The 22,535-nt window shown below is 47.9% G+C and overlaps 2 protein-coding genes across 4 annotated transcripts; one reads left to right on the top strand and one right to left on the bottom strand.

Annotated features, from left to right (window-relative positions):
• Nucleotides 1-14,457: 14,457 nt before the first annotated feature.
• LOC122370022 (insulin-induced gene 1 protein-like) lies at nt 14,458-18,323 on the top strand. The gene is made up of 4 exons (XM_043345252.1): nt 14,458-14,823; nt 15,355-15,525; nt 16,532-16,823; nt 17,254-18,323. Exons 2-4 carry the CDS (start codon nt 15,360-15,362, stop codon nt 17,387-17,389), a joined length of 594 nt encoding a protein of 197 aa, XP_043201187.1. The 5' UTR covers nt 14,458-14,823; nt 15,355-15,359; the 3' UTR covers nt 17,390-18,323.
• Nucleotides 18,324-18,480: 157 nt separating this feature from the next.
• Nucleotides 18,481-22,284, bottom strand: LOC122370021 (COP9 signalosome complex subunit 6-like). Of its 3 annotated transcripts, none has more exons than XM_043345249.1 (2): nt 22,057-22,284; nt 18,481-20,292 (listed from the first exon to the last, which is right to left on the bottom strand). In XM_043345249.1, exon 2 carries the CDS (start codon nt 20,206-20,208, stop codon nt 19,216-19,218), a length of 993 nt encoding a protein of 330 aa, XP_043201184.1. In that variant the 5' UTR covers nt 20,209-20,292; nt 22,057-22,284; the 3' UTR covers nt 18,481-19,215. The 3 variants fall into 3 exon arrangements, with proteins under 3 accessions (XP_043201184.1, XP_043201186.1, XP_043201185.1); XM_043345251.1 differs by lacking the exon at nt 22,057-22,284 and adding an exon at nt 21,132-21,351; XM_043345250.1 differs by lacking the exon at nt 22,057-22,284 and adding an exon at nt 20,489-20,632.
• Nucleotides 22,285-22,535: the final 251 nt, after the last annotated feature.

The raw sequence follows: 22,535 nt of genomic DNA, 5'->3' as shown, positions 1-22,535 counted from the left end.
ATCGGGATACCGGTACCCATAAGTGTAAAATTACCCGTAGAGGAGTAAATTTTTCTCTGTGTGTAGCACCGCCAGATTTGGCACACCCTCTGGGGCAACCACCTTTTGGCACATATCCTGAAAATTTCAGGTCTCAGTCTTTTCAGGTCAGGTCACCAGGTCTTAACCCTCGCCCCGCTGGGGGGAGCAATTTGCCCCCCTGTGGTTTTTCCTAAATAACAAGAACACGGCGGCGCGCAGCGCCGCCAAATTCTCAGTACCTTCCCGGGCATCAATTTGACACCTTCACACAAAATTTCAAGTCTTAGGTCACCTTAGGTCAGGAGTTATTGGGGTGAAACCATAGGTGTAGGAACGGGGGGGGGGGGACGGGGGGCCGGTGGCCCCCCCACTTTTCATAGTGGGGGGGCCAGTAATGTTAACTGGCCCCCCCCCACTTTTTGCCGAACATTAATGTTTTTGTAGGTACCACCCCAAAGAACAAACTTGACGGTTCTCCAGCCTGCCCTTCCATGACGATTTCCATTTGTGCTTCATCGTTATTGAGTGCAATTTTCCTCCACCCAATGACAGGAAATTTTGCTAGAAGCAATAAGTGGCAGCTTAGGGGCAGCGCGCGCTGCAAAGAGAGACAATACTGGCGCAGCAGAATGCGTAAACGGCGTAAACTAACAACTTATGTTAGGCGGCCTTGCATTAGTTGATCGGTTACTGGCATAGGCGTAGGAACAGGGGGGCAAGGGGCCATGGTCCCCCACTTTCGAATGGGGGCCAGCAATGTTAACTGCCCTCCCCCCCCCTCCCACACACACACACCTTTTGCTGACTTTTCACTTCTCACGTTTCACGCTCGCTCGTAATAAAAAAGTTTTTGGATGCTTCTGGAATTCGCATGGGTGCCAACCAGTGGCGAATCCAAGGTGGGGTCACATGGGTCATGCCCCCTTGGGGTTCGGGGGCACTACAGGCCTACCAGGGGCACCACCGACCTATCACGGGCACCACAGACCTGACAGGGGCACCACCGGCCTGTCAGGAGCACCATCGGCCTAGCAAGAGCATCACAGGTCTGCCAGGGGCACCACAGACCTGTCAGGGGCACCACAGGTCTTCCAGGGGCACCAAAGGCCTTCCAGGGGCACCACCGGTCTCGCAGGGGCACCTTGGGCCTGTCAAGGGCACCACGGACCTGTCAGGGACACCTCAGGCTTGTCAGGGCCCAGGGGCACCACAGTCCCTTCAGGAGCACCACAGGCCTGTCAGGGGCACCAGAAGCCTAGCAGGGGCACCACAGGTCTGCCAGGGGCACCACAGACCTGCCAGGGGCACCACAGGCTTGCCAGGGGCACCCACTGGCCTCGCACGGGCACCCTGGGACTGTCAGGGGCATCACGTGCCTGTCGGGGACACTTCAGGCTTGTCAGGAGCACCACAGTCCTTTCAGGGCCCAGGGGCACCAGCGGCCTAGCAGGGGCACCACGGCCTCGCAGGGGCACTACCGGCCTCGCAGAGGCACCATGGGCCTGTCGCTGGCACTTCAGGCTCGTAAGAAGCACCACAGTCCTTCCAGGGGCACCACAAACCTGCCAGGGGCACCTGCGGCCTAGCAGGGGCACCACAGGCCCGCCAGGGGCACCACAGGCCTGCCAGCGCAAAAAAAAATGAAAATAGGGCACCACCAAAATTAAGGGTGCGATGTTAATGTTAAGTCAATGGGAGGTGAAAAACCGCAATATCTTGAAAACCGATAGAGATATTAGCCTCAAATTTGGCATGTACCTGCTCCATGGGTATACAAAGCCTACTTTGGACAAGTTGTTTGATTCCGTGCAATATTCACGTTGATATTGCACGATAAAGGTGGAAAAACTGAAAAGTTTGAGCCGAAATTCATTAAATGTCATTCAAACTAGGCGCAAAAAATGAATGGCAACCGCATCTCCTCAAAGTGGACAACAATTCTATGTACTCCGATTTTCCATTTTCTTTCAGCAATGTTGCAAAAAATGAAAGTAAAACTTTGCTCATCTTTCATTTTTTGTGTGAGGCATAAAACAAAAAACCGGCTACATAGAAATGTGCACAGAACATTTCTTCACACGAAAATGAAGTTTACTTTTCAGAAATATCTGAACTGTGACTGGAATTAAGCCCGATTCATATCCACTTTTTGACGGTTTTGTTGGTTCAAGGGAGTGCCGCTAGATGTCGTATGGGTCTCCGCCTCGGTCCCTGCCGTTCCCCTATGTAATAAAACCCGCTAGTCGCGCCGACCGGCGGGGAGGGACTGTCAACACACGGTGATTTACGGTCTGGGGTTCCCGCGTGTGCCGGTGGCCGTGAAACTCTGCCGGAACAGAAGCGAACTCGGGGTTGTCGGAGGAAAATACGGATGGTGGGTGGATTGAATGAGATTAGTGGATTTTATATAAGTAGTATATCGATACACAGGTTACCAACTACCAACCATGGCGCCTATACTTTACCTTCTCCCCTAAATAAACATGGGTATTGCATGTGAACTGTGATGGCATGCTTGAATTTGATTGTGGCCAGTCTGTCTATACGTCAGTAATATTACAATCGCATAGTACCTACCCTGAAGCTGCATTTGTATAGCGATCACAATTCACAACACGTCGGCAAATAATGTGGTATCGGTATATAGCAACCACATGGTGATTGGTGAAGCTCAAGACCAAGAAGGAACAACCAGTACTACTATGTATTGTAATACTCACGGAAAGTAATAAAACAGTGCATCAGTAGTTGTACATCAGCGATGCATCACACATAAATCCCCAGTTTGGCGTCTGCTCTGCTGACACAGTGCAGAGGCGAAGCCAATGAAAACATACCAGTATAACCGGTACATAATATTGCATCCATGGCATGCATTGACATATTGCATTCGTACATGACACGAAACTGACACAGAACAAGGAGCACAAAATGAGATCGGCATGATGCTGAGCAAATGCTTCAGTTTTGACACGATTGCTGAAATTACCTTAGCTGATGCGTGGTTCGACATCTGAGCCAATGATATGTTACATCGAAGTCTCATTCACTGTTGTTAGTCGCTCCCTTTTCTACCCTTTTTGCCATGATGGGATGAGTGACAAAAAAAAAGTTTCAGCTTGTTAGATGTGTGGCAGGGCTAGTCGCCTCATCCTGTATGTTTTTTTTCTTCACGTCTATGCCCTTGGGCTCCCTATACCTTGACCGCTCATGGAACGGCATGTGTCGTGCTTTGGCGGGATCTATCATTTCAGGCATGATGCACTCATCATAAAATGCCTTCACTTTTTCCAGTCTGTTTGCGATGAACGTTTCGTCAGCAGCTATGCGCTGACATGACGTTTCGTTTGGTGTCCAGACAAAAAAGTCACAGAACTTTGCACCAGTGCAAGCCAACTGGCACTGAACTTTGGTGTAATATTGGTGACTCTTTTAGCTCAAGTTTGTCGTCAAGAAAAAAAAAACTCGTTAGTCCACTAGAAGACGCAGCCAGTCTTTCCAGTGAAGTGTTCTCTGCACTTTTGGGACATTTCACTTCTACTATGATGTCATCAGAAACGATTCCATCAGGAGTGGCGGCCAAAAATGGATGCTTCGGGTGCACTACCAGCCCAACTGGTCTTTTCACTTCAGTGTTTGTTTGCTTTTCATATGCTTGTATAGCTAGCTCCTCGTTGACGCGGCCATACTGCAGAGCAGGTGTATCTAAATCTTTTGTTGTATCGTAAAGAAGTCTGTTCATGATGTTTTTGTTTGACGTTGAGTCTCGCATATTCGCTATTTGGAGAAAGGTTGTCGCAGTGACGCGTTTGCGTCGCTCGCGGTGCCACTCTTCCTTGTCATCAGCAGTGTTCTCAGCGATTTGGGCACGCTCCACAGCAGTGCTTCCAAGTCTGTCTAAGAACTCCTTTGTTTTGAGCTGATATTGCTGAATATCGCGGTCCTGTAAGTCGGGTGCTGCACAGCCGCGTCCGTAGTCCCCATCTGTCCCCGCGAGAGAACGCCGGACGTATCTGCTAACCCTTTTGGCCGGATCGTTGGGACGTTGGAGACGTTTCTTTTGAGCGACATTGACATATTTTTTCATGATCTTTGTTGGACTTTTTTGATATTTTTGTTTGAAAACATCGATGTGCATCTGGCTGCCGGACTGGAAGGCTAAAGCTGCTGCGGCACAGCGGTCATGGTACCCACGTTTCTGGTAGTGGTTTACCCGTTTACCGCCGAGGGTTTTTGCCACCTGCGACATCAAGTTTTCGGCTAGGTTGCTGGTAGCGTCGTAAGCGACAAGACTTCTACTTTTGTTTGGGAGGGGAGGGGAGGGGAGGGGAGGGGAGGGGGAGGAGGTAAAGCACTGGCAGTGGCACTGGAGAAGCAAGTTAAATTATCATCCCTTCCATAAGTATAGCAGCCGTTTGAAAAAAGGTGGATGGTAAGTAGGTTTAGATATTTCTGTGAAGTTCCTGTGAATTTTCTGTGAATAATAAAAAGAAGTTAAATATTTTGTGTATCGCACGATTAAAGGCTCAGATGACGTAAAAGCTCTTCAACATGATCTCCACGCACTAAAAGGATGGGAAGTTAAGTGGCAGATGAGCTTTAACCCAAAGAAATGTGAGGTCATTCATATAACCACCAAGCAAAACCCCCTTATAGCAGCCTATTACCTAGGAAATGATGCACTTCAGAAGAGTATTGATGTTCGCTATCTTGGCATTCACATAACCCCAACGCTCTCCTGGAATGCCCACATCAAGATCATTATAGCAAAGGCATCGAGAACTCTCAGCTTCGTTTCTCGGACACTGCACTCATGCCCGGCAAATGTGAAAATATTAGCATACAAATCCCTTGTTAGGCCTTTACTGGAGTACGCTTCTATTATTTGGGACCCCTACACCAAGAAACACATAAATGCAATGGAAAGTGTACAAAGGCGGGCAGCCCGAGTTTGCACAGGGGACTTTCGAAAAACTAGCAGTGTAACGGAAATGCTTAAAAATTTAAACTGGCCACCACTGCAGAATAGGAGACAGAAGACAAAAGTAACAATGCTACACAAAATCAAGCACAATGTCGTCGATTTGACCACCACTCGCCCACAAACATTACAAACAAATATACGGCATCCACTCAACTTCATAGAGCCACTCAGCTCAATACAAACATTTCAACATTCATTCTTTCCAAGCACAATACGACTGTGGAATCGCCTCCCAGACGAGTGCAAAGAAGCTTCGTCAATGACATCCTTTGCTGGACTCCTTCCATATTGTTAGACTAGGTGACGCTAGATAGGAACTTACAATTGGCATGAAAGCTTCCGTGCTGTTTGAATGGTGAATTTATATTTGCTATCTGTATTTTGTACTTGTACATTTAGCCTGTCAGCAATGCGTATGAAGCAAATGGTGACGTTTCTATGAATGTGCCAAGATTATGTACGACAACGATACGATCATCCCTGTTCGAACTGCTCGAACGATGTGCGACAATACTCTAAATGAGGTAATGCACAAATAAATCTGAGAATCTGAGAATCTGAGAAGTTCCCAAAGAACATATTACATGGTTGCTAGCAGTCAATAAAATGCAGCTTGCTATAAAAGCAAGCAAGCATACCAATGCCTCGTGTACCTATAGGTAAAATTGATATTTTGTAATATTTGTAGTTTGTACCTACCTATCCAGTCCAGAGTCTACTTGATATAATAAAGTTATGCGCATGGGGCTTAGCTTCAAACGACATGCTTTCAAATGAGAAATAGATGAGAAATGGAATACGAATCTTCCAGCTCATAGTCTGCTCCAATAAAATAAGATTGTGCGCATGGGGCTTAGCTTTAAATGAGAAAATAGATGCTGAACTTCCCGTTGTTGTTACGGAGCGAGCGAAACAAGCGAAGTATTTTCAATATAACGGATAAATCTCAGTAAGAGCGGCCCGGCCCGACCCGGCCCGGGCTTTAACGCTTTTGAAAGGCTAAAAAAAAAACTCAGCAACCGCTGGGCCGATTTACTGGCGGTACTTTTTGTAGGGTAGCTTGATTCCTTCTACCAAGTATTTGACTTCTTTCGATGCATGTGGGTGACCCCCTATGCACGTGCCACGTGCAAAACGAAGAGGAGTCATTTTTGTAACAATTGCAATATCTCGGTAGTTACTGGGCCGATTGCGCTGAAACTTTGCATGTAGGTAGGCAGTAAGCACCCACTAGGCAATGCATTTTCATGTCCCACAGTTCATGTGGGGTGCTGCTGCACGTGCGCACGTGCAGGGGTCGATTCCAGATCTCGAGAACGGCTGGACCGATTGCGCTCAGATTTGGTTAGCGGTTAGGGATCCGTTAGTAGGGTGCCGTGCAAAAGTCAGTTGGGACCCATTTTGCACGTGCGCACGTGCAGGGTGCCGCTTCTAGATCTCGAGAACGGCTGGGTCGATTGCGCTCAAATATGGCACATTGCTAGAGACCGGTTAGTAGGGTACCGTGCACAAGTCAGTTGGAGGTACCCCTTCACAATTTCCCACGTGCAAGGCCCACCCTCTCGCTCGCTCCGGTAGTACAGGGTGTCTCAAAAGTTCGTTGACACATTTGCAATGCCAATAAAGCATATAAGAACCGGCCAAAAATCTAAGGTTTTGGTGTCTGTGTGTACACTAGACAAATATGCATGCTTTGACAACTGATTCCGAAGGTTGAAAACTAAACCCTTTGCTATATCTCCAAAAACATTTGCCCATACCGATTTTCGTCGCTCCGTCGGCTGCCGGAGGCTGATAAAAGGTCACCAGCTTTCAAGCTCTTGTAAGGGAATCCCCTGCAGTTTCTGCGTCGGATTTAGGTTTGACGAGCTCTCCGGCAATATCCGCTTCTCCCTGAAAGCCGACAGCTTGCATCGACACCATCCGTGAGTATTTTGTAGGTTTTCTCTGGCGCTAACTCCTTCATGAATGACTGGTGCCGACCTCCCAAGCACCATTTTCCTTTTCAAAACAACCCCATTTCTGAACAAGTGGGAAGTGCCAGGGGCAAATTTTTCGCAGCATATCATAGCAGAATGTGTCAGCCATCTGTTTCTTAGACACATTTTGCAAATTTTGCCAATCCCAAACGCTCGGTCATTCCCCATGTCAAGACCTTCGTTGGGTTGCGGAGTGTTCTCCTCAGGAGAGGTGCTGCTTTGTAAACTTCCAAAACCTGTCCATCGTGCGGTTTTATCGGGATTTTGTGTCTAAAAGAAAGCTATTTGCTCCAGATCTGCCTCTTGGAACTTCGTAAGATAAAACTTTACATCAATTGGCACTTTTGGAGGGTCAGTTGTCCTTGGCATTGACGATTTCGTGTGATTTCCCCCCAAAATTTAGCGTTAATAGATATTATAAACATTTTTAAATGGTACTTTGTCTTTATTTTACGATGACCTGCAATTTTTGAAACTGGGTAACCTCTGTCTGTGAGCTTCTTGTCAGTTTTCAATAGTTATGACTGCGTTTTTAGCTGCTTTCCGGAGCACGAATCTGCTGCCGTACGAGAGCCGTTCAAAACGCTGTTAGTCTCGCATGGTTTCGTCCTTCAAAAATTTTAGCCACTGTTTTTATTAGATGATCATCATGTTGTACTCATCCTCCCCACTTTTTGCCATGTGTCATTTCCGACATAACCATTCCCATTACTCCTGAAACAGAGAGTTTCTCAGCCGACCCGATTTTGCGACCTCCATTTTCATGCCTGACCCATGGCCAGAGGTGAACCCTTTTTGTGAGCTCATGAAGCGTCGAATGCGCTTGAAAACAATGAGACTGCTTGAGGAAGGTTGGTACCAATGCCCATGCAAAATTTCGACCGTTAATTTCTTGTGGATTCAGAATTATTGACAAAAAAGCATGGCTGGTACATGTCAACGAACTTTTGAGACACCCTGTATGTGTAGCAATGTGAATCTAGCACTGCATTTCACTAAAACAATGCCGTCAGGTCAATCATGTGAGGATATCAGACGCATTCTTGTGACTAGAGCTGCGGCAGACTCAATATTCGATAACATGTATCCATATCAAATAATCAGTTTCGTTCTAACTGGGTTGGGTAGGACGTACCTACACCAGGCTAAGGACGGCGCCGGGAAGGCCTGTCGAGAGACGTGTTCCGTCCGCGCGGTGTTTACACACCATGATCTCCCTCAGTCGGCGCCGCCCGCCGCGCCGGCGCAGTAACCAAACGTCGTTATCGTAAGGGCCGTGAAATGAGGAGGGGGAGAAGGTCATTAGCGTGGGAAAAAAGCGCTCTACCCTGGTGACATCTACTGGCTGAGAATCGGAGTAGTAGTGCTCGGACACCAACGCTGAGCGGAGCCACCTCCGAAGTTAACGCACCCTTAAGTGGCCGAAATCCGTTGAGGTTTTGATTTTGGGTACCTATAGGTAGGGGCACTACTTCGATTCATGACCCTCCCCTTGGAGTTCTCCTGGATCCGCTCCTGGTGCCAACGCGGCTGCGGAGGCCAGGGGGACGCGTCCATGAGATTTAAATCTGGACGGGAGTCTCCCTGAGATTTTGGTCGATTTTTTTTCTTGTCACTTTTTTTAACCGATTTGAGCATGCTTGCGAAAATAAAGTGGCCGAAATCCGAGGAGAAAATGGATTTTGGGGGTAGGTGAGGTTTTGTGCCTCTGGGAGCCTGGCCCCCCCACTTTCGAAAACGTTCCTACACCTATGGGTGAAACTGAGGCCATGTTCGAGCAAAAATGAGCAAAAAACATGAAATCTTGAAACGCTCACAAAAGCTACAGTTATCAAGCAATTTCAAAGTTTCACATGGTCATGTAGACAAAAGGCGGCGCTACAAAACTGCTATCTCGGATTTTCAAAATTTTTGGATTTTGACCCCCAAAAATTCAAAAAAAATGATTTGTTTAGAAAAAAACGCAAAAAAACAAAAAACTCCCTAATATAAAAAACGGAATATATGTGATAGTCCCTACCTTCTTCTATATACATACCAAATTTTAGATCGATACCTCCTTTTTTGGCCAAGTTATAGCATAAGAACTGTTCAAAATTGATGACGTCAAATTTTTGAACTCAAATTTTTGGCGATTCTAGACCACGTAGCGCAAAACAAAGACCACCATTGAACTCCCCCCGTGACGAGCTGCATCGAATTGATACCCATTTTATGGAAAAATATCAACTTTGAAATTTGACCTAATTTGGCCTGACCTTGACCTGACCTTGACCTGACCTTCACCAGAACATAATCTAACCTGACCCCAAAGGCTGCCTGACCCATATAATCGTATTTGGCATATAAAATGGACCATAAAACATGCATCACATGATATTTTCATATTGTGACCCTCAATGACCTGACCTCTATGACCTGACCTGGTACCAGTGACCCCAAGTAGCAGAATATGTGTTTGAAGAACATTTCCCCACCGATGATTTTCAATGAAATGCATTTTACTCGATTTTACAACGCATTTCTTGAAATGCCTGTAAGCGGTGAAAATTCGACATTTGACCTGACCTATGACGTCATCGCTTTGACCTAGGTCAATGAAATTGGGTCACACGGTAGTTCCCTGGTAGGGCTATCCAACACCGTTTGCCGCTTGTCGCTATCTTGCATGGTTCTCGAGATCTTAGGGGGGGGGGGGCAAAGTGCCCCCCCCCCCCAGCAGGGCGCGTTGCTCGGCAGACCCCAGCGGGGCGCGGGTTAAAAACCGGTAGGGGAAGACGGGGGAACGCCGCCCATCGGGTAATACCGCCGATCCTATTATTTCGTAAACCAAACATCCTTGATCATTAGATTACTGTGTCATTAATTGGTGACATGACGGCAATCGGCTGCGCAAGATGATTTTGGCAATTTTGCGTGTCATTTCCGTGATTTTGCACAATTCTACTGGCAAATGACTTCCCTGTCACCTTCTTTATTTACATACTATATTTAGTTTTATTGTCATTAAAGAGGTCCAAATATAAAATCATGCTTACATACTCACAGCCATTTATCCAGACAAGCGAGGCTTCTAACGCGGCGTTTCCATTATAGTGCTTACACCTGCATAGTGACGCTCGATGTTGGCAGGGTATCGCGTGGGGTAAGGCCGCCCGGTGGGGCGGTATTGCCCCTATATGTATTATCATATATACCTATAGCCCTGTATGCAAAGGTCTTTTTACCAAAGTGCATACAAACATCAAACTTGACCGGGGCATGAACGGAAGAGCAGGAGCCATCTTACACATGGGATCCAGCCCGTTTGATGAAAGATGAATAACAAACTAGCCTTTTATGCAATTTAGACGATTTTCTGCACGTAATCCACTTCCGGCTATACACCAGATGGCCCAAGACTCAAGAGGGTCATCTGATCGCGGTAGCTGCAGTTTAGCTTGGATCCAATGTATTTCATTTGTAACTTGTAAGCCTGATTGAAGGACTCTCGTGTGAACCAAAACAGTTGATACCACTTTGTTTTGCACAAAATAGAACCGCTAAAATGGTCATACATTAACCCTATAATGATGTGATATCGGGGTGAGCGCCATTACCCCGTGGGCGGTGTTGTTACCCCTAAAAATGCTAACTTTTTTTAATTGTCCCCCTAATTAAAACGATTAATTTTTTTTCTTATTTTATGATTTAGTATTTGAGGAAATTGCCTGAAGATAGTCTTAAGACAGCAAGGTTAGTGCAACAGGTATTTGGTTTCTCCTGATATGCACGAGAGCTTAGGGGGTCGCGGCTCCCCCACCTTCCCCTTCAAGGTCAGGGGAAAACTGGACTAGTTTATCGGCAACGGAATGACAAAGTTTTTCGTCGAAAGCGTGAGAGCTAACAAATTTCAAATACGACTTGGGGCGTCAAATACGACTTGGGGAAACTATGTGTCATACGACCTGGGAATTTTGAGTTCCAGTGGCTTCAAGTCAGGTCACAAGGTCACAAAACCGGTACATTGTACATTAAAATACCTATACTATTTTGTTCACGAAAGCTAGAGTTCTTAATCAATTTGATTCAAACCAGCAGGACATGCTTAACTCACCGCGAGCGCCATGATATGCATCACAGTCTTTTTTTCAAATTCGGTTGAACTTGAGTATCCGCGTCGATGTTCAGCCACACCTTTGACAGGTTCATCTAAAGTCTGGAGCTGGTTCAATCTTGCTGAGCTCCTCCTTCATGATTTCCCATAGGTTTTCAATTGGGATTATAGGACAGAGGATTCGATTTGACTTACTTTTTCATTCCAGTCTTCACCATAACTTCAGCGCGATGACGCTTTGTCAAAGAGTTTCTTTCGTCATAGCAGACACCATGTTCAGGTGCGAGTTACGCCTGCCAAACACTGGCCCCTTATAGCGCCTCGCAAGTGTCAAGGTCACGTGACCGGGTTAGGTCATGTGACTAACGGACATCTGTGGATAGCCTGAGCCCTGAGGCACGGTCTAAGCAAATTTTCAACAGTTCTTAATTAAAGCGCACGGTGGGATTATAGCTGAATGAAAAAGGGGCAAATATTTTTTTGACACCCTGTACTTACATAGTCTGTTTTGTTGGAAGGCAACATAACATACCGGGTGGCCCAGAAAAAAACGGTCCCAACTTTAACCCTCGCCCGCACATGGCATTTTCCCATCCTAGAACGCACATGGGGGGGGGGGGGGTTGCCACCCCCGCGCCATTTGGTTCCTGTTGGAGATAGAGCTTCGCGGTAAAGACCAAAAAGATTTTTTGGGAAGAGACGAATCCAATGATACCCAGTTTTACCTTCTCAGGCCAGTCATTGACCTTCCAGGTCAGGTCAAACTAAAAATGTTGCTGTTTTGGGTCACCGTTGGATATCAAGTGCGCTGCTTATCCTATACCGATGACGATGCCGTTTTCTGGTGCCAAGCCAGCTAGAACCTCTTTGTCACACTACCCGACCAGGTTTTTGATGCTGAGGTCATTTCAGGTCAAGTTAGGTCAAGGTCAATGATATGTGACATGTGTTTGTATGTCTGTGTGTGTCTGTCTGTATACTGATGTGTGCACCGATTGTTTATGTGTCCATATTACATGAAATCATGATCTGAGAAGCTTTTACCAAAAATGCAGTCAAAAAAACTTCACGAAAAGTAAATTCAGCCTGCCTAAAACGCAATTATTTTAGATGACCTAGGTTGACCTTGACCCTGACCTTGACATCTGTACATCGTCGAACAACATGTTCCATGATAGGTGGGAGGTAAGACTGGCAAGAAAGGCCGAAATCAACGTGTCAAAAGCTCACAAGACCCATAGCCAACGCAAGATGTTGAGAATTGGTCATTTGGGTCATGACAATGACATGACCTGAAAAACAAGGTCATACCTAACTCCGAAACCAAAAACCAAAGAAACTTGAAATTTTCAGTGGAAACTGGAGTCTGGACATCAAGAAAGGAGAGAGGAGCAGCTAGCTATACGAAAAATCAGGCTTCTAGGTTTAAAAATGTGAAGTGCAGAGCAGAAAAACTACCTGGGGGGGGGGGGGGTGGCAACTGGCAACCACCCCCCGCATGTGCGGGCGAGGGTTGAATCAATATTTCTCAGAAAATGATAACGATACAACATCACAACTTCCTATAGGCAATGCGGCATATGTTTTCAGTAAATGCTATCATTTTTATGTTATTCGGTCAATTACTTTTTAAACGGTTTGTGTTTCTAGCACATGCCATGTAAAAATTACTTTTTTGCTCAGATATTTACTAAAAAATGTGAGTGAACGGGCCACTTCCATCTCGGCACCACGGCCTGCTACTGGCAACTAGTCTCATTGATGGTTCAGGCCTCAGGGTGATACATTCCCTCTACCTTTTTTCTTTTTTCGGTCGATTTACTGATTGATCTTCTTGAAGGGATGGCGATCAGCAGTAACCCATGCACCGTGCCACTCCTGCTCGAAACAGGTCTTGTTGAAACGAATGGCATCCATTAACACTATTTTGACTCAGCATTTGAATATTTGGCACATTGACATAAGTGGGCCAATTTTTTTAAAATAAATTTTGTCCGAACCTTTTGATAGGAAGGATTCACAAGGACAGAGCCACCGCTAAGCGAAGCTTGTTGCGGTGACCCTGCCCTCTACCCCCCGATCGCACAATTCCGGATCTATGGCAGAATTTAGAGTCCAAAGTTTAACGTGCGCTAGCCGCGCACGGCCGGTCCCCTCACTGACTTCGCCTGGCTACGGCCTGCCACCAACCGCAACCATACCTGTCAGGAGGCCCATAAATGTCAAGCGCCCGTCGCGCTTCGAACCCGGACTGTTATAACCGGGAACGCGTGCTCTCACCACGCGGAGTCCAACGCTCTACCAACTGAGCTACGGGACCGGCAAAATAACAACAAACGTGCTGGTTTCATTTACGTGTTCTATTTTTTCCATGTTTTTCTAACATGGTACGCCTAAGCCAATCATCACTACCGTTCAACATCGGCAAAAAAAGCAACAACGTCTTACTTAATTCAACATAAGATCGCTGGCTTGAAAATGATGGTACAGTCATGGATGAGATAATACTTATTATCTCCTCCATGGTACAGTGTTATAATTTGGCGTACCAATGCGCAAAAAAGTGACGCAACCTTGATGAAAATTTTGGCTCGTTATTTGCACTCGAATTTGAGATATTGTTTGATGGTGCCTCACTCTATTTGTATTTTATGTAATTGACGGAACGCATAGTAATTTTATCTCTATATAGGCCTCCAAAGTTCGGAACGTTTTTTTGGGCCACCCGGTAAATAAGAGCTTGAGCAACTGAATCATGAATGAATGAATGAATGAAGTAATGAATGAATGAATGAATGAAGCAATGAATGAATGAATTAATGAATGAATGAATGAATGAATGAATGAATGAATGAATGAATGAATGAATGAAGGCATGACATGAATAGATGAATGAATGCATGAATGAATGAAGGAATGACATGAATAAATGAATGAATGAATGAATGAACGAGAAAACAGGACGACCCAATAAAACTATACGTTGAACGTAAAAAAAGCATGACCTACAACGTTTTTACAGAAACATTCGTCGCCAGAACAACAAAGAGCGCCATCGGCCCGTTAGGAGACAAAAAATGAAACGTTTATGTGTCTGCTTTCTGGGCCACTGCGGCTCTTCAAAGTTCAAAGGCACCGCACGGTGCACCACAGTACACCCGTGCCGGAAGAGGAAATGGCAAACATCAGTGTCGGACAATCGACAGCCGGCGCCGCGAATCTGTCGCCGGCGCGGCCGCTGGGGTCGCCTTTGCACCCGACAGCACCGGTCGTGCACCGACGCTCGGCCGACCCCGAACGACGCGTGACGTAGGCGCCAGCTCGGCCGCCGATTGGTCGACGGCCAGTCATTCGAGTATCAGCTGGCGGGAGGCCTTGTGGCGGCCCCGCAGCCGCCAGCCTTGGTCGGCGTGGCGCGAGGGTGGGCGGGGGAACGCCCGATGGGGACGGAGGGGAGGGGGAGCTGCGACAACGGCCGCCGGCCGCGAAGCTGCTGAGTTCGCTAGCAGTGCTGTTCAGAGTTTGGTTGGAGTGAGAGCGGAGTTTGTGCTGCCAGTGAAGCTCGGGAGCCGAGTGGGCAAAAGTCTTCATCGATCGGTGGGTTGTCTGAATCTTAGGTGTGGATCGCCGGACCTGTCACCTTCGACCCAAGCTCATCCAGATCCAGTCGGCCGGGGGCCGGCTAGAGAGCTGCTCTGGTAGCTGGAATACCTGCAGATAGGACGACGAATCAAGAAAGAAAGGTAAGTAACAAGGCCGTCCGCGTAATGATCGGTTTCGCCCATGCCTACACTCCCAGACGGGACCAGTCGTACCTATCACGCGCTACATTTACGGTTATAGTTGTTACAATCTCCTTGCCGATGTCTTAACCATTTTACCCCGTCAAGTTATCTGGCCTGAAGTCGTCTGTCTCGCCATCACATCTGTTTGCTAATTTGTTCCTGTCATTATGTCACTTGGTCATCGAGCCAGATGGTATAGGGGTGAAACGGGCAAATGTGACCTCTCTGCGTCCGGCTTTGTCGCGGTTTGCCCTGCATGACCTGTTCATAGGTCACCTAGAATCAATAATGTTTGGCGTCGTGTGACGTGTGACCGCGTTTAGCCATACATAGTTACTTCTGATTCTGGTGCCCCGTTTAGGTAAGATCATGTCACAGTTCTAACTTTGTGTGGCATGTCTGAGGTCATGTCTCACAGTACACTGTGTAGTGTGTGTCCGTTGTCTCTGAGGTCAGCCGCTCTTTCTGACGCTTTGTGACCTGTTCCAGCGGCCATGTCGGACCTGTGGCGCGGCTCGGTGCTCTTCTCGTGGGGCTGTGTGGCCACGGCCGTGCTGCGGCTGATGCGCGCCTCCTGGCACGCCCGCGAGGAGCCGCTCGACTGGGCGGCGCTCCTCCGCTGGAGTCTGCTGGTCGCACCGCTCGCCGGCGTCGCTGCCAGTACGTGACTCTCTCTCTCTCTCTCTCTCTCTCTCTCTCTCTCTCTCTCTCTCTCTCTCTCTCTCTCTCTCTCTCTCTCTCTCTCTCGCTCTCGCTCTCGCTCTCGCTCTCTCTCTCTCTCTCTCTCTCTCTCTCTCTCTCTCTCTCTCTCTCTCTCTCTCTCGACGTCTCCCATCGCTTTCTACCTCTTTTCTCACTGTCGCTTTCAGTGGTTCTCACACACATGCGGCTCGAACGTTCTGGCCTACTCTCTCTCCCTCAAACTCTGCCTGTTTCGACGCTCACCCTCTTCCATGCTTTCACCAGCCGCCGTCGCCCGCCGTTTCACTGCTCCACGCTTGTGGTTCCTGACACCGCCTCTGCTATACTGTGCACTACCCCCTCTGGTGCATTGTATACAATCCATATCTCAGAGGCGCCACTGCACGTGCTAATCCCCGGCAGGACACGTGAGGAGGCCCCCGGGGGGGGGGGGCGGGGTACAACGGACGGGTGACGTCACCACTTGACCCGGCGCCACTCATGAGCCTTGTGTCCAAACAATGTCTGAGACCGAGGTGGCATAGTCGAACGATCAAGGGCCACTGCTGCGTCATGTTAGGCATTCATGAATTGGCGAGTTTTTATCTCTCTGAAGCGGCGCATGTTGTTTTTTTTTTTGTCGCAGAGGCGAATCGAGGGCGACCAGTTCGGAGAAACCCTAACAATCAACCGTGCGCGACAGAAAATCAATGAGGATTCACAGGATCGAGCCTTGACCTTTGAGTCTTTGTGTGGTGGTACTTCTACAGTTATAATAACTTGAACGTGTTAGACGACTTTTTTCAGCATCGGTAGACGAGCCGATTAAAGAGTGCGTCACGAAATGTTTGGTCGGGTCCCGTTCGCCTGGCACGCCAATCTATGAGAATGGCGATGGAGACTAGAGATGCACAGTGCATACACCTCGTGATTGTTAAGTGGCCACGTTCGTCAGCTCAGACTCTATCCTCCTTTTTCCTTTCAGTTATCGTCGGTCTGGCGTACCCGCTGTTCGATCGGTGGCTCAACTCCCAGCCGGCGTCAGGCCGCGACTGGGCCTCCGTCACGCGCTGTCTGGCCCTCTTCGTCGGCATCAACCACGCCAACAGCCGGTTCCACTTTGCCACGGACGCCGAGCTGGCCTGGACGCTGGCGCTGCTCAGCCTGGCGCTCTGGTGGACGTTCGACCGCACCACGTGCGGCTTTGTGATCGCCTCGCTGGCGGCCGCTGTGGCGCACGTGGTCGCCTATTATCTGGTGCTGCGAATCGTCTTTAGGTGAGCCGACACTCTTTTATAACACTTGCCCTGATAATTGGTACTTTTTGCGTGCTGATACTACACTTTATCATACATTCATCTAAGTAAAGATCACATATTTCACGCTCTACCACAGGGAAAACTACACTGCAGCCAGTCCATACGCTTGCAGCCTGTCCGTTGTGACGCGAGATGTGTTTATTGCTCTTGCAAGCTCAAACGATTTTCTGCAAGAGTCACGGGTAACAGGTGGCATGCGACACAGATTCAAGGTTCAGAACGCAGAATAGGTGTTGTTTTTGCGATCCTGCTTTACAGCAGGTACCCTACGCTACAATAAAGACAGCTGACCCCATCCCCCAAAACGGACGACCGTCCCCATCAGTTAGCTGCCATCTCTGAACGCCACCCGTTTTAACTCTATCCCCGTTCTCCGTGTGACACGCAGTGGGACGTCACTGGAGCTGTCGCGGCTGAAGGCCTGGTTCCCGTTTGTCGCCTTCTCTGCCGGTATCACCATTGGCAGCGTGGGAAGACAGCTGGCCGAACCTCCCCAGCAGCGGGAAAAACTCCACAAGGACTGAAGGAGCTGAACCTTCAGCAACCGGACGACGTCGCGGATCTTTCAGAGACGGGACGAAACGTCAGAACGAGCCAGTACCTACCCTTTTGTGCGATATATGCGGTTGTGACAAATTGATCGATGATGTTTTGTTGAGATGACAGACGCTTGTAACTAGCTTCATGATGATGTGAGACGCCTTCGCAAAGGGTGAATGTTTGATCTAAGGGTAAGACGGAGTCGTGCGCGAGTTGACGCACACTGTCGTGAAGGTGCCGCGCAACAACAGGGTAGGACCGTCACTAGATGGTCTGCTAGTGACCTGTGCAATCCTTGTGTGGGGGCTGCAGGACAATCAGCACTGGCTGATGTGTCATAGCCTGCCATGCGTGTCTCAAACCTGCGCCGATCTCGATGGAAGACGGCGAGTTGGGCGCAGGATAACCGGCGCTATAGACTGCTGTGATAGTTGGTGGGCGATGTTGCTCAGACTCTGGCTCTCCTGTTGAGGAGGGGGGGGGGGGGGAGGGGACGACCTGCCGCGTGCTGAAACCCATTCTTGATGCCCATGTCGTTCTAGATCGGGGAGGTATGGGTGTGTTTTTATACCTCATTTTGTTTGTATCGTTTTGTCAACTGCCAGGGGCTAAGGCCACTTGCCGGCCACAATGTCGTCGATATTAGTTGTTGTGTGCAGTGTTTGTCGTTTTACTTTGGAGGATCGTCTGTGTCGCATCATTGCCCGCCAGATGTCCAGCAACCTAAGGTGCCTGGGTGCTGGGCGGTTACGTGCCGCGCCGGCTCGCGCTGCGCCTGCGAGCCGCGCATATGGTGGAGAGATGGAAACCCCGGCCAGTGGACACGCCGTAACGTGTGGTTGCCAGAAAGTGCTGTGCTCGCTAGGTGGCGGGTAATAAGGTAGTCGTGGGAGTCAATATATGACCGAATGGCGAATATGCCGCAGTGTTTCAGGTCAGAATCCAGCGTTCCATGGAAATGTTTTCAAAAAGACACCTCAAAGTACCATTGCCTACAATCTTCATTCTTGAAATCATACATATCATACAAACATGAAACATCATGACTGCTTCCTCAAGGTTAAGAATATCAGGATTCATGAATGCAAAAAGTGTATTTCAGCATGGAGTTCAAATAATCAAAATCAGGGCCGCATGAATCATTTGAGAGGACAACAGCCCACCCGTGGGAGCAAAGATGCTTGGGTTCAATGAAGGAAAATGGCCTATCTTATAGGATCAGCGAACATAATTTACTTTTCCATTTATGAGACGGAGAGCAATTTTCAAATATTGGTGGATGTAAACACAAACGCAGCACATTCTATCATATACACCTAGCCTCCAGACCAGTACAAAAATAACACCAAACAAAGACATACAAGGTCAGCAACCCCGCACTTCTTACTCAACCCATGTCATATGGGACGCTTTTACACATAACAGCGTTACTGAGGCAGATTCGACAATAACCTTGACATCGCCACCAGTCGAATGCGTCAGGAACTGCCAACACTGTCCTATAAACGCACGATATTCTTAAACAGTCCTGTTTTCGTACAGCCACAGCACTAGCGTAGCGAACGGCAGTTCCCAGGTATATTAGACGGTCAAAGTTGGTTTGCTGCTTAGCGGCATCAGTGGACACACCATAGAGTTCACTCACCTCATGGGTCACAGGTTACTGTGTACAGTCCAGCTCTCTCACTGTCAATGTACGTACCATCGACCTGACGCTACAGCTCACCCGCGGGCAGACCCCACCTCGCTGGATGGAACCCGGCACTGCGCCCAGCACTTGTCAAACGGTCCAGTCCTACAGCGCAATGTCTCAGTAGTACATGCCGCGCATACGTCGCCCGATGCTCTGCTTATCATAGAGCGTGTTGAACTTGTTCATGTACTGCATGGTTCGGTAGCAGACCTTGGTGAGCGCTCCCAGGTACGTCATGAGCGTGACGTCGTTCATCTGGGTGAAGAGGTCCTGCACGACGGGCGCCGACTGCAGCACCGGCAGCCGGTGGCTGATGCTGTACGCCTCGCGCAGGATGTCGTAGTTGACCGGCACCTCGCCCGCCTGCATCGCCTCGATGTAGCGCACGATGAGACGCACCCGGCTGCGCAGCATCTGCAGCGCGAAGTGCTGCGGCACCAGGCTCTCGGCCACCTTGGACTTGTCGTCCGTCTCTCCGGCGGAGACGCGCGCCACGTGGTCAACACCGATACGCTCGGCCTCCTCGGTGGCGAGGGTGTATCCGGTCTCGAGCAGCAGCATCTGTGCCTCACCGTCCACCAGGTCCATCACCGACTCGAGCACCGTGATGGGCAGCTCGCTGCTGATGGACTGCGGGTTCAGCTTCAGCAGCAGCGCGCTCTCGTTCAGCTGGCAGATCTGCTTGTGCACGCTGATGTCCGAGGCGTTGGGTGCGCCGCCGGTCGTGTACCAGCCCAGCATGTCCATGTGCTCGAACACCTGCTTGAACTGCGACTCCTTCAGCTTGTAGTACTCGACATCGATGACGATCTGACCGTCCACCTCGTCAAACACCAGCTCGTACGAGTTCATGATCTCGACGTTGCGTCCCTTCTGCTGTCCGATGATGGCGCCGAGCACCTGTCGCGGAGAGCCCTCCTGGGCGCGGATGCGCGTCCAGTGCTCGGAGATGTTGAGGATGACCAGCGGGTGCAGCTGAACGGTGACGCTAGCGCTCCCGGTGGCCATCACCCCGCTGATGGCGCTGCTGGAGGGGCCCGGCGCCGCCTCCGCTGCCGCCGAGCCCGCGCCGGAGGTCGACGGGCCGGCCTCTACCTCCATCGAGGTCATCCTTGCCGCTCGGGTGTGTGCGATTCTCCGAAGGGATGTACTCAATTCTGAGCAGAGCTGGATCAGTTCGTCTCCGAATGGTGCCTGAGGGTCCAAAAGAGCTGTTTTCTGAATTTCTACTGGTTAAAATTCCTTAACATAGCAATTGTAGGTACAAAATTGGTACAAGACTGCTGTTTTCTGGCCTAAGGTTTCAAAACATGCCCTGTATGCTTTGATTTGACAGACATAACACACCCCGTGCTTATTTAAAAATGATAGGTTTACATTACCTACTTACCTATCTGCAGTTTTGATTTGCTTAAGTCAGTGTTGCTTTTTATCTTAAAAAATTGGAATATGGACTTAGTTAATGGGTCCATATTCCATTCCATATGGGTCCATATTGGAAAGTCAAATATCTCATCTAATGAGTAAAATACATTGTTATAGAAAAAAGCAACATAGTGGCATTATTTAATCTTTGTTTTTTTTTTAATGCATTCAGACAGCCATGTTACAAAGCACTTCACAGTTGATGCATCCTTGGATGCAACCACATCCTTTTCTTTCAGATCCTGCCAAGATCCTTCCATGAAATCCTGCGATATCAATTGGCATTTTTTTCCCAAATACACCGCCACCAATTAATAGGTGACCAGGAGTGCCCCCTCCCCCAGCCCAGCGACTCACAGAACCTTACTTTAACACCAGAGAAAAATAAAAATGGCAAAAGTAGTGGCGAGTCCCTGCTAGGAAACGGAAAAACTCAAAATAAGCAAGCAGTCGGTAAAAGGAAGTCTGGCTAGTAAATAAAAAATAGAGGGCAGAAGATGTCCCCACTGAAAGCAGCGGAAGACTGAATTAGGTACTACTTCCAATATGCCATGCTTTATCAAGTAAGAGAACACTCACTCAGGGTTAGTAAAGGGACACATACATACCAGCGGTAGGACAAAGCTCAGGTTCTGGTCAGTATTCTGCAAAAGGTCATGTGTGACCAGATAAGCCCTTCCAGCTGAGCAGAGCTTGTTGCTAGTCGGGCTCACCAGTCACAACGCAGAATGGGTGGGTTTGGTGTAAGCCATTATCACTATAGCTGACAGGCTACGCTACGCAAGAAGTTTTTTTAGAAAGTAATAGAACTTCTTAAAAAAGCAATAGAACTTCCTCTACATGCCATAGTCGATACAGAGCATGCACATTATTCTGTTTGATAATACCCTATTTGTTTGCATATTTTACTAACGAGTATTGACGTTATGTAAACAAAAGCTGAAAACTATTATTCCATGTAAAAAATATATTTATTTATTGTTATTAAATTAAATCTTTAAACAATTTTCTTTCAAAACACTGATCCATTTATGAAATGGCCAGCTGATTTTGATGCCCAGAAGCTGCAGAAAAGCAGTTTTCCTATCACCATTTTTGAGTGAATTTGCCAAATTTATTCCAATCACATTAATTCCTAGCCGAAAATTGAAGCCTTTTCTCTCCGATAAGTGGACGCGATACCGCAAGTACCTGCACATTACACTGTTTATCACCTGCAGTAGCAAGGGCTGCATTTATGCTCACATATGGCCATCAAAAGTCTGTTTATTTACTGATCAATTTTTGGATCTTCGCCTCGTAGTTTCCCCAACTGAACTCTATGAAACATAAGACAGAGCTTATTTGCAACAGAAAATGCAGCAAAATGAAAAGGTGCACAACAGACCTTGCGCTACAATATAAAACAAAAACTCGAATCTTAATTTTGTAAGTGAACTAGATTGAGACACTTAAGTTAACACCGTTAACACATTAACATAGCCCATAGGTACAAAATCAAAATTGATATAAAATTAACAGAATGAAACTTACCGGGAAAAGGCTTGACCGGCTTGACTATTGTTTGCTAGGTTTCTAGACACCCTTCCAAATAAAAAACAACAGGTTATGCACGTTTCGGCAGCGTGATGACTGATGAAACACTAACTGAAAATTTGATAAATATTACCTAATCTAAATGAATAATGATAGCATTCACCAAGCGCGAAGCACTTGCTGCGCCACAAACGAAAACATTTGTCGACCATTGACCTCTATAGTAAGCGTATTTACAAATTGCAACCGAGCTCCGCCGTAGGGTATTTTATTTCCGCCGTAGTGTATTTCACTTGGGGTATTTTCTACCATACATCTTCCTGAGCTTGGGGTAATTACAATTTGTCGGCGACGTTCAAAAATGATGCACCTTTTTTCGCAGTATAGGTTATCGCATGTGCATATTTTTACCTTTTGGTTGCGCTTTTCCCTCGCTCGTATGGGGCAGGCGTTGAACGGACCCCATCGGTTTTTCG

The sequence above is a fragment of the Amphibalanus amphitrite genome, unplaced genomic scaffold, assembly GCF_019059575.1.
Source record: "Amphibalanus amphitrite isolate SeventyFive unplaced genomic scaffold, NRLGWU_Aamphi_draft 001091F_arrow, whole genome shotgun sequence".
Taxonomy (NCBI): Eukaryota; Metazoa; Arthropoda; class Thecostraca; order Balanomorpha; family Balanidae; genus Amphibalanus; species Amphibalanus amphitrite.
The sequence above is the reverse complement of the archived record's forward strand: the minus strand, read 5'-3'. Positions and strand labels throughout refer to the sequence as shown.

Bases quoted from the DNA above. Each gene is read 5' to 3' on its own strand.
- LOC122370022 (XM_043345252.1), top strand. From the start codon at position 15,360: ATGTCGGACCTGTGGCGCGGCTCGGTGCTCTTCTCGTGGGGCTGTGTG. The intron at 15,526-16,531 runs GTACGTGACTCT...TTTTCCTTTCAG, and splicing joins GCTCGCCGGCGTCGCTGCCA to TTATCGTCGGTCTGGCGTAC. The intron at 16,824-17,253 runs GTGAGCCGACAC...TGTGACACGCAG, and splicing joins GTGCTGCGAATCGTCTTTAG to TGGGACGTCACTGGAGCTGT.
- LOC122370021 (XM_043345249.1), bottom strand. From the start codon at position 20,208: ATGACCTCGATGGAGGTAGAGGCCGGCCCGTCGACCTCCGGCGCGGGC.